Source organism: Saccopteryx leptura, chromosome 10 (genome assembly GCF_036850995.1).
Source record: "Saccopteryx leptura isolate mSacLep1 chromosome 10, mSacLep1_pri_phased_curated, whole genome shotgun sequence".
Classification (NCBI taxonomy): domain Eukaryota; kingdom Metazoa; phylum Chordata; class Mammalia; order Chiroptera; family Emballonuridae; genus Saccopteryx; species Saccopteryx leptura.
Window position 1 is genome coordinate 9,138,045 of NC_089512.1, and position 12,202 is coordinate 9,150,246.

The 12,202-nt window shown below is 46.4% G+C and overlaps 1 protein-coding gene across 1 annotated transcript; it reads left to right on the top strand.

The window, feature by feature from the left end:
• The first annotated feature begins 7,339 nt into the window (after positions 1-7,339).
• Positions 7,340-8,389, top strand: LOC136382353 (C-C chemokine receptor type 1-like). Its single transcript, XM_066351509.1, has one exon. The coding sequence runs from the start codon at positions 7,340-7,342 to the stop codon at positions 8,387-8,389; it is 1,050 nt and encodes a 349-aa protein (XP_066207606.1).
• Positions 8,390-12,202: the final 3,813 nt, after the last annotated feature.

Below are 12,202 nucleotides of genomic sequence, written 5' to 3' on the forward strand. Positions count from 1 at the left end.
TCCCTGCTACTACAATTAGTCATTTATTTTCTCTGTTCTCCTTTCTACCTGTTATGTTGAGAATTTTACTGTCAAACTAATCAACACTAATATTTGTCACTCTGGGTTTAGTGACCCAACATTGAATAATACTGAATCAGTACATTAGTAATCATTACATATCCCCTAATATTCAAAACAACATTTCAACATCACAGGGCTATGAAATAGCAAATAAAAAGGAGAATTAACAAAATACTCTTGAAATAACATACATTTCTAACATAGAAAATATTTTTTCTACAATAACAGATCCTTGGTACAAAAAGCAAGTCTTTGTATTTGGCAGATATACAATTCTATATGCCTTATTATCAGTATAAATTTAGTACAATTTACAATAAGAGGATTATAAACTACTATCCCTAATGAACTAGTGATTTACAGAGAAAAATAAGGAATGATCAAAATGCTGTTATTATTTCGTGGCTACCCAGCTGGCAAAGAGATGCTAACCCTCTCTTTCTTGACCTACAGTGCTTTACAACATTAAGTCAATATAAGAGCTGGGGTAGCAAACTCAAAGAATACGTATTTTACAAACTCATTTTCCTAACAGTGGGTGGGGTATTCTAGTTTACATTAGGTCCTCAATTTCCTCAGGGACATAAGAATCCTATAATTCCCTGAGGACCCTTTCTTACAACTCCTGAGTATTATAACTAAAGGGGTGGGTTTAGAAGGGGCAGCATTCCCTAAATCTTCTCCTCGGGTCTGGCTCTAGGTAGGAGGCAGGGATTCCCTGGAGTGAAAGTGGGGGGAGGGCTATTGCAAGGTGGTGGTAGTGTGCCTCTGGCTTACTGCGCTGTTTTATTTTGCCTTAATTACTTGGCGCAGCCCTTGAGCCAAGAAAGAGGTTTCTTTGTTAAACAATATAGGGAAATTGGTCAGGGTGCCTGGGATTCCAGGTGTCCGAGGGAGAGGGGAAGGTGCCAGAACTGTGAGGGGAGGCTGCCATCCTTCTTTTTATTTCTTCTCTCCACCACTTCTCATGCAGCCAGCTGCAGCCCGCCTGCCTTTACTTTCCCTAACTCTGCTGCTGTACTTGGCCACATCCTGGCTATGCCACCTGCTTGCAGGTGGGTGTGTGGTGATTGTGTGCTAGACCGCCTGCCTGTGCTTTCTCTGGGTCTAGCAATTCTTGATTTGACTATTCTGCTCTAAAGTTGGCCATTTTAATTTCCAGAGAGTTTTCAATGTATCTTTAGACAATTTTAAAAGTAGATTTTTCTAAACTACCCTGAACTCACCCGATCTCATCTGGTCTCCAAATGGAGGCGTGACAGTGTTATAAAGTACCCAATCTTTAATTCCGCAGGTTCTCCTAGAGACACCATGTCCAGATGAGTTTTTAAGAGTTTTATTAAAGGAGGAGATTTATTAAATATGCTGGCCGCATATTGCGGACACAGTGCAACAGACCCAAATTGTGTGCAAGCCTCAAAAATAGTTCAGGGACTGCTTATATACCGTTGATCACACATGGGCGGGGGAGAGTATGATGTTACTGCACAAGCTGACAACATTTGTTTAGGGGATACACAGATACATTAAGACTTTCCAAGGTAACACAATCAAAGATGTTTACAAATCTTTCAGGGTTCCTCTTCCCTCATTAGCCTAGAGATATTTTACTCTCAAGATTCCAGGAAGGGGGGAAGAATTACCATCAATGCAAGATGGTATGTAAATTCTGCCTCCTATTGAAGGAGAAGACATTTCTCCTTTAACCTTTACCTTAGATTTAAAACTGAATGACCCATTGTTCTTGCAAGCCAGAAACTTCTACATTCTTCTCCTTCCCCTCCCTAAAGGAGGGACAGGACAGGAAAGCCTGATAGGAAAGCCTGACTTTCCCTCCCAGAATATCAATATCAATTTCCAGCTCTTTGGTACCTTACAACAGGAGGCATCCTTGAGCCACTTTGGCTGCTCAGTGAGAACATCAATCCAAATCTGTATACACAGAATTTGGTCGGGGTGTCCAGGATGCCTGAAGATGACTGGTTGAACCAGATAAGTAAGAGAGATTTTAGTAGTTCCCTTGGAAGGCCAGTTCCCTGAGGGGAGCGCTGGCCACTCTACCTCGCCCAGAGTGTGCACAGTTCCCGGAGCTAATGGTTGCTCTGTAGTCCGCAGCTCGTTCCTTGAAGTCCTGGAAATTATTCAAAAAGCATTCAAGTGGCATACACTTAGCACAAGAAGCAGCCTGACCCATATTGACAGACTTCATGAGGTCTAGACTGAGAAAGACAACTAGACAAACACTCCAGAGAATGCACAACCAGACAAAAACCAAACTAGACAAAAACCAAACCTGAAACCTGACTGGCCAGTTAAACCTGACTGGCCAACCAAACCGGAGATCACTGGCCACTATCATGTGCCCAGATCGGGTCCCGGAGGTTATGCTGCATCCAGCAAGGCCGCCAACACCACTGGGTGCGCTCCAACCTGTCCGGACCCTGTTGCTTACCGCTGAGATACTGAGCTGCTCAACGTCCAGTTGAGTGCCACCTATCTGCCTGGGGCTGAGGAACATAGCTCAGAGATCTCCCCCTAGGCAGGGCACCTGAAGGCCCAAATAGGCTCCGATCATCAGTCAAGTCTGGTGCATCCAGGACGAGTCCCCAAATGTTGTGGTTCAATCGCACTGAATGGATCCAGAGCCCAAACTGATTGAATTTGGAAAACTTTATTCACAGGCCAGTGGTCTGTCTGCTGCGCTGAGAAAGCAATGAACATCGGTGAGCTCGGGGAGAGAGGGTTATTTACAGGAAAACCCACAAGGTTACAATTTTTTCAAAACGTTTGTATATACAATATCTTTGCAAAAGTACACACGGTTCTCAGGAGAATAAACCGCCTTCCTGCAATATCTGCAAGGCTGATGCACAAGGAACGCATCCTGCCTCTGTTGGCAAGATTAGATCTGCTGGGGCTGTGAGAATTTTCTACTTACAGCTGTAGCTATAAACTAGTTCCTCTTAAGTGTTGAGCTAAATTGGGTCAGGGGTCCTTAGCATAGGCTGGATGTCAGCACAGAGACCCCCCCTCTCTGCATCAGTCCCCCTCCCATTCCCAGTCTTCTGTTGCTGCACAAGTTCTGGGGAACACCTGACTGCCACCTCCCTCACCCCAAACAACACCACCTCATCACCCTCCCCCAATGCCCTTAAGACAGAGCCCACAGAGAGAAGTGCCACCAAATGACCACGGAAAAAAGTTTACGTGAAACTCAGCATCATGGCAGTGTTTAGTGTCCTTACTGCTCCTCCACACTCACCTACGTAAAAAGAAGAATTTCCCTCCTTCTTTGCATTCTGCATGACTGAGATCCCTAGAGTCCTGTCTCCATGTAACACAGGAAGTGAAAGACTTCCTACAGCATCAGGACCTTGAACCTGGAAAACAAAGACTCTAAAAACTCTACAAACAAAGACTTTGTGAACAGAATCCTTTGACACCAGAGTAAGTGGCACTTGTTTCTCTGTCCTGTCGGCTTCTGTGGAGGGTCATCTGGGTGAATCCGTGCACACAGTGCTTCTGATGGTCCCTTGACGCACCTGCAAGGCACCAAACTGTGTAGCAATGCTGAGAATGGGAGGGTTTATAAGATGGGCAGTCAGATGTGAAATAAGCTTTTTTGTTGTTATTAAAAAAGAGTAGCTTTCTTGAATGATAAGACTGACTAAGAAAGTTGTCAGAGCATTAAGGAACAAGAGCCACTTTGTGTGGAAGGCTATTCAAGAGGAAATTACTTGCAAATCAACTGCATGGAAATGAAAATCATACATGGTGTAGCAGGAGGGGGCTAGGAATATAAAAGTCTTTGCAGATGCGGGATGGTTTGAAACTCAACTATCTTCTTAAGAAGACTAGAACCAAGGATTCACCAACTCACACTGTGGCTTGACTTTCAAAGAGGTAGGATTTTTCCCCTAAAGTCAGGGAGATGTCCTGGTGACCTCTTGGGATGCATCCTTTCTCTCCTACTAAATAAGTGGAGGTAGAATTTTATTCTCATAATAATGGGGTAGGGGCTATTTGGAGGTATCTTCTTCAACAGTTTCCCTAGCCCCAAAATGGAGGGTCTCAAATTTCCAGAGTAGAAATTCCCAGGAGTGTGCATAGCCTGCCACCAGGCATTGTGTCACTCATCGACCTTTTGTTCTCACTCTGACCAGCAGGACAGCTCTTAGGCTATTGAGAGTGGCGGGGTGGCAGGTGGGCATTGATGTGCTGCTCAATATTTTAAAATGGGCTTCCCTGAAAATTGCATAGCAGCTTTCCTGAAGAGAGAGCCCTGATTTCCAGTGTAGCTGATTTTACATGTAAACATGCCCACTGTGGTGGATTTCAAGCTACCAATATGCTGACTGTGGGGTTGGGGACACATGGGCACGATTCGTTCTTATGAACCAGGAACAGCCAGCTGCCCCGCACCTCAGGCCTGGTGTCTTTACCGCACAGACGGCCCTCCCTGCTCAGAGGCTCCCCTACTCTCAGGATAGAGCATGTTGGCACTGGAAGGTTCCAGGCTCCAGGGCCATAGCTGACCACTGTGCAACGACCTGGGGGCAGATGGACAGCATGGCCGGCAGGTTGGCTGCAACATGCCCTTGGTTTATCCTTCAAGGCCCCGCCCCAGCCCCAGTCCTTTGGGGAGCAGTGTTATTACATGGTGCCCACCTCTAGGGAAAACAGTGAATGGATTAGAAGGCAGGGGGGATGCAGGTTACTTTGTTTAATGGCATCTGACAATGCTGACTCAAGGTGCCTTCTCCTCTGCCAAAGTTTCCCCAAAGACGGGGCTCCCAGGGTCAGTGTTGCCCGAGCTGCTCCTGTGCTTCCAGCCGCCTGTTGCTTCCTCTCCAAACCCTGTGGTCGCCATTGTGCTGACTGCTAGTCGATCCGCCGGCCCTGGCCGTGGCAGCATAAATTAGAAGTTGTCAACCTGGCTTTGTTAGTGATGTCCAGCCCTGGTTTCTCCAGGAAGAGGGCTGATTCCTCAGTCACAGGGCTAGGCCAGAGGTGGAGAAGTGATCCAAAGAAATGAATTTGGCAGAAAATAATAATGCCCTAGCTGAGTCGTCCAACATCCAGCCCCCCCACTATTGGCCTGAAGTTTCTAAGGCCACTGCAGAAATGTAAGTTTCTCAGCAGGAAACATTCACGCAGTGGTGCATAAGGAAGAGCCCCAGAGACTTCGGGGTGAAGAAAATTATGATGTAGGCAAGTCTTGCTACATGATTGCTGTTTGAATCAAAGCTTTCAGATTGGTGACAACATAGTGACAATCTGAAAATGCACCTCCCACGGCTGTGTCCATCATCCAGCAGAATTCCCTTTCTAGATTAACCACAGAGAGACCTGGCGGGAGAACTCTGGGGCAGGGGACATCAGCCAGAATGGGATTGGAGACTCAGACATTCCTGGTGGCTGGAGTCCTCAGGGAAAAATCCTTGCAGTGTAGGATGTCCCCTGACATTTACTGATGTTCTGCCAAAGGCCAGAACCGGCTTTTTTCATACTTTACCTCACAGAAATCTTCCTACATAACGGATACTTTCTCACATTACAGAAGAGAGACTGAGGCTCAGGGAGAGAGATGAACTCCTTCAAGTTCACACAGCTGGTCGGTTACACCAAAGCCCATGCTCCGTTTGGGGAGGCGTCCTCAGTAAGTGGTCAGAAAGGACTGGAAAGAGGGCTGAAGAGCAGGTGTGCAGAGTCCTGTAAGGCAAGCCACCTAGTGGTGCTTTCTCTTCTGTGTTTGTGTTTGTTTCAAGACAACGTTAAGTAAACTATTTCAGAGCTCACTTCTGAGAATTCCAGCTTCTACCTGGTTGTGCAACACCACATGGCTTCAGGATATTCTGAGTCATTTCTCCCGAGAACCCCCTTCTTCTCACTAGGTCACCTGCTCACCCAGCCTGGCTTTCCCCTGAGTCCTCACAGCTGTCCCAGGAGTCTGACAGTTACTATAGTCCTGCCTGGGCCCCATAAGGATGTGTGCCGTGGGCCAGTCTGAGCCCGCTCTGCTGTCCTCCGTGTCCTCAACTAAGGGATTTGTTCGCCTCCTAGGATTGCACTGTGGCAGCACTACTGAGGTTTGGGGGATAATTGGTGCACTGCAGGATAACCAAATGATTGGAACATCTCTAGGCTTTGTGAGAACTAAAAAAGATTAAATGACCACACAGAGTCATGTGCCCCCAGTGTCCTATGTCAACTCAGCAAAGAACCTTTGTAAGTCCTGGCCAGTTGGCTCAGTAGTAGAGCATAGCCCTGGCATATAAAAATCCTGGGTTCGATTCCCAGTCAGGGTGCATAGGAAAAGTGCCCATCTCCTTCTCCGTCCTTCCCCCTCTTTTTCTCTCTATTTCTCTCTTCCCCTATGACACTCAAGGCTCCATTAAAGCAAGGTTGGCCCCGGGCACTGAGGATGGCTCCATGGCCTCTGCCACAAGTGCTAGAATGGCTCTGGCAGCAACAGAGCATTGCCCCTTAGTGGGATTGCCAGGTGGATCCGAGTCGGGTCACATGCAGGAGTCTGTCTCTCTGCTCCCTGCTTCTCACTTCAGAAAAATATAAAACAAAAAAACTGCCTTCTTAGCTCCAAAGGCCATGAAGATACCTTGTAAGTTTTTGAAACTCAGCCAGGACTGCTTCCTTTCACGTATCCTCATGGACTTTCATATGCAAGGTCGCAGGTCTGTGATTGGAGGTTGAAAGTTCAAGTAGTTTCAAGAGTGGATGTGAGAATGATACACACTGGATTTGAGCTCCAGTTCTCATTTTACCAGATGTGTCCTACCCACTGTGAACTTCTCTGTCATCATGTCTAAAATGGGAGACAAATGGTGCCCTCCCAAATTCTTTAACACTGAGTCCAATGACAGGTCCGTGGGAATCATGAGGGAAGCGTTGGTGATGAAGAATGAGGTTGCTCTCCCTTTGTCTGGGTGCTCCATCCACCAGATGTTCCCTTCCCCACAGTCATTGCCAAAGTGTTTGACGTCATGGTTTGTGCACTCATTTGTTTATTGTCTCCCCCACATCGGACGCACCCCTCATTGAACTACAATTTCCATGACAGTAAAGAACACCTGGGCCCACTTCGTTCAAGGTTGTGTCCCAGGACTTGGTTCACAGTCGGCAATTTTCACTCAATAAACAGCTGTCAAGTGGTTGATGTCATATAATAACTGCCTTGTCTCTGTTGTCCAGAGCCCACTGCTTTTACCAGCAAAGTAAATACATAAACCATCTACCTGGACCCGCGGAAGAAAGCAGGATGGAAATTTCAAACATTTCAATGGACTATGACCGGACCACAGAATCCAACTCACTGAACACAACCCCATGCCAATATGAAACTGTAAGGTCTTTTAGAGCTCAGCTGCTGCCCCCTTTGTACTCCCTGGTGTTTGTCATTGGCCTGGTTGGCAACTTCCTGGTGGTTCTGGTCCTCTTGCAACATAAAAGGCTCAAGGACATTACAAACATCTACGTCCTCAACCTGGCCATTTCTGACCTGCTCTTCCTCTTCACGCTGCCCTTCTGGATTCACCAGTATCGGAAAGATAACTGGGTGTTCGGCAATGTCATGTGCAAGTTGCTGTCGGGGCTTTATTACGTAGGTCTGTACAGTGAGGTCTTCTTCATCATCCTGCTGACCATCGACAGGTACCTGGCCATCGTCCATGCTGTGTTAGCCCTGCGGGTCCGGACCGTCACATTTGGTATCATCACCAGCGTAGTCAGCTGGGTCCTGGCCTTCCTGACTTCAATTCCAGAGTTTTACTTCAAGTTTTCCGTGTGGTATGAAGGTAGAAACATCTGCGTCTACTTTATCATTTCTAATTCTGACATAAAATGGATCCAGTCCCAGCCTCTGACACTGAAAATCCTGGAGCTGGTCTTGCCTCTGGTGATCATGATCGTCTGCTACACGGGGATCATAAAGATTCTGCTCAGACGGCCCAATGAGAGGAAGTCCAAAGCCATTCGTCTGATTATTGTCATCATGATCATCTATTTACTCTTTTGGACGCCCTTCAATCTGTTCTTGTTTATCTCTCTTTTTGAAGGCACTTTTAAGAACATGAACTGTGAGCAGAGCAAACAGCTATTCCTGGCTGTTCAAGTGTCAGAGGTGATCTCCTACATGCACTGCTGTGTCAACCCTGTCCTCTATGTCTTTGTTGGCGAGAAGTACCGCGAGTACCTACGTGAGTTGTTCCACAGCTCCCTGTCCCTAAGCCTGTCGAAATGGCTCCCCTTCTTCCACACTGAGAACCAGGACAGGGCCAGCTCCATGTCCCCATCCTCAGGGGAGCAGTAACTCTCTGATGGGTTCTGACTCAGGTCTCAGCCAGAGTGACCTGCCATGCACAGTGGTCGTGGCTGGTGGGGAGCAATCTTGGATGTTTCTGCCAGATAGTGACCACTGACCAGCCTGAAGCGATGCCACCTGGGGTTGAGGTGGATCACCTCTGGGCCTTGAATCTTCTCCGTGAACTTCTCCAAGGAGATGAATGAGTGAGCTAGGTCATTCTGGAAGATGGAACAGAGGGCGCCAGCCAAGGGCTTGGGTCAAGTAGAGTTCCAGATTTGTGTCCATGAACATTTGTAAACAAGGCCACTGAGCATCCCCTCACCTGTACCCCCACCACCAGTGAACTTGGAAACAATGATTAGTTGAGTCACCCCCCTGCAGGGTTCAGGCTGCTGGAAGCCCTGAGGAACACAGAACTCATGATGGCAGAACTTGAGACCTAATGGAAAATGGAGTTGGGAAACTGTCCTTGGCAATGGAACTTTTATTAGAGAAAATTTTTATACTGACTAAAATCAAACAGTTCAGGCCAATGGCCAGACACACACCTTGTGTATAAAAGGTTGTACATCTGGAAATGGTCATGGAAAAAAAAGAATCATTATTTCAAAACCCCGGAATCAAAATCACATCTAAATCCCTCTACCCCATTACATACAATGTACATTTTTGATGAACTTTTTATTAGTTTACATTTTCTCTTGTGCACATTCATGATTATAACAGAAATGTACTACTATTCTCAGCCTTCTGCTCTTGTTGTTTTTAACTAGGAACACGTTCAATCACATTTCCGGCTCCATACATTATTTCAGAGCATTGTTTATGGTGTCGGCACTGAAATCCACGGCACAGACGCACTCAGATTGACTCGTGTCCCCATGGTGCTTGCACAAATCAATTCACTCCCACGTGGTGAATGAGGACCTGCTCCCGTCAAAGCAACCCTGGGAGACACGGGTGCAGGTGGGAGGGGCGTTCTCCAAGAGCCCTGTGCTCAGTGAGGTGACAGCCCCAGGGATGCCAACAGAGCCCGGGTGGGGTGGGTGGGCTGAGACCAGGGATATAAGACCGCTGTGAGTAGAGCCTGCCACTCACACATGCACCACTTCCTTCCATGTGCTGTGATGGGGAGCAGCCTAATGAGGTGGTCAGTTTGACCAGGGAAACAGGCCTATTAGAGATTCCTGGCAGGGACTCAGAAGACCAGCACCAATCACTGTGCAGCTTTTGTTCACCCCCAAAGCATTCTGTCTTAGCTTTTAATTTATAACAAATTAAAACCTTTTAGAAAAATAATTTAGTGAAACAGTGTAAGCAAATGTTGAATATAAAAAGTAATTTACTTGAAAAGAACTTGGCCGGTTTGTAAATTGACACACATTATAAAATATAAAATACAAAAATGTTAACACAGAAAAAAAATGTATGTAACAAACTAAAAATTAAGAACAAGATGTTATGTCAACTACTCTAATGTATCAGGATATTTTATAAATCAGTAGGAAAAACCACTTGGATTTTTCTATCCCATAATTATTCTGTATGCCCAGTTGTCAAAAAATTAACAAAGATGTTAACAGACAGGTCATAGAAGAAATGCAGTAGCCATTAATATGAAATCTCAATTAGTAATCAAAGAAATGCTAACGACAGTAAAGATCATTCAGAAAGTACATCTGGTCATCCTCTGTCTAAGAATCGTCACAGATAATGGTAACATGCACCACATCTGGGAAGTTCGATAACCGAGGAAGAGTTAAATAACTGCTATAAGTATGAGCTAGGATACAGGCACAAATGACTTCTAAAAAATTTATTGACATGAAAATCCTTATTTTGTTAATGTTAAAAAAGAAAAATACAAAATCTTCTGATTCATATTTTATAATATATGTGCAGAAGACAAAGACAGGGAGAAAATAGACTGCAAAATTCTATGGGATTATGTATTTTCAAGCAGCTATAGACAAAATCATTTCAGTAGTTTGAACCTAAACACTTATGAGGGGAACAGTTGGGTTCTTCCTTTGCCCTCTGGTCACTGAGGAAAAGTACTGGGACCTTAAGGGCTCTGGGAACTGCATTTCCCTGCATTACTTTGATGTCCCGAACAATGTGTATCATATGCCCCACTTGTGTTAAAAATAAAAAGTACAAAAGCTGTGTGTGTGTGTGTGTGTGTGTGTGTGTGTGTGTGTGTGTGTGTGCATATGCACAAGTGTGCACAGGCCTCTCACCATTGACGCCCTAGGGGACGGAGTGTGGTATCGGGGAGGGGACAGCCCACTGAGCAGCAGCTTGTTTAGGCCTCCAGCTATAAGCACAAGACGTCTTCCCGCACACATGCGGGCCAGCCCAGCTCTCCCAGGGAGAGATCACTCAGGGCCTGAGACAAAGGCCCAGTGAAAGTCTAGATCCCAAACGTGAGCATGTATCGGAATCACAAGGAGGTCCTGTTAAAGCCAGAACATCTGATTCAGTAGGTTTGAAAAGGGACCCCAGAATTCGCATTACTTGAAAGTTCTGGGGGGTATTGATGTTGCTGCTCTAGAGTCTTAGCTTCGAGAAACCCTGCTGTAGATAGTTCCGTGTCCCTCCTATCCAGGGGCGTTCATCCCTGGACCAGGGTATCCCCCGGCCATGACATTTATTGTTCCTCACTGTAGAGCAGGGATAGTGAACCTTTGTATACCTACCGCCCACTTTACTATCTCTGTCAGTAGTAACATTTTCTAACCGCCCACCGGTTCCACAGTAATGGTGATTTATAAAGTAGGGAAGTAACTTTCTAAAATTTATAAAGCAGAGTTACAGCAATGAAAGAATATAATAATAATACTTACCATGTTCTTTATGACGAATTTTCGCTGTTTGGCAGAATAAGTCTTTATAAAACAACTTACCATAGTTAAATCTATCTTTTTATTTATATTTCGGTTGCTCCACTACCGCCCACCATAAAAGCTGGAGCACCCACTGGTGGCGGTAGGGACCAGGTTGACTACCACTGATGTAGTGACTTGCTTAATAGTCTGTGAGGCTGACTAAGCCGTGGGCACCTGAAGAAGTGTATCAGTCTCTCTCGGTCACAGCTACATCCCTATCACTTATAGTGCCTGGCATGTCATGGGTACTCAATAAATACAAGTGAAGTGAACAAGTGTATGTGCCTGGCATGTCCTGTCTGTGTCGTGGGGGCCACAGAAGCCTAGAGCAGAGCTGGAAAGCTGGCCAAGGATCACAGGTAGTAACCATGTCTCTTACTGTACACATGATCAAGGAAGAGGCAGGTGTCACAAGCTTTGTTCTCTGGAATTGACACCCAACAAGTATGACAGATAAGGAGACACACACAGACCTTCCATTTCCTGTTGCGGGGTAGGGCTGACTGATGTCCACTTGGCAGAGTGCCCTAGTGGGGGAGGGGCAGGGAGCTCAGCTGTGCCAACACTGGCGTGCATCTGAGTCTCCTGAGCACCCCCTCAGCATGCACGTTGACACGCTGCAGCCCCTCCTACAACACGGGGCTCCCAGACGGGAAGCCAGAATAGCACAGAAAGCAGCTCTCTACCAGCTGTGGGCAGGTCCAGATTTCATGGACACTGCCTGGTGTCCTCACCACTCAGTCCTGAAGTTGAATGACCCTGCGGGGCCTCTGTGTTCCCAGGAGGACCAAACCTTGCTGTCCACAGTGGAGGGGACTCTGTGACTCTCATCACCAGCTTCTTCCTAGTCCTGTCCCATGTTGCGCCCTCTGCCGTGTTTCCTGGGACCCCTGCAGACTCACTGTGTGCGCCTGCATCGTGTTCATGGTTT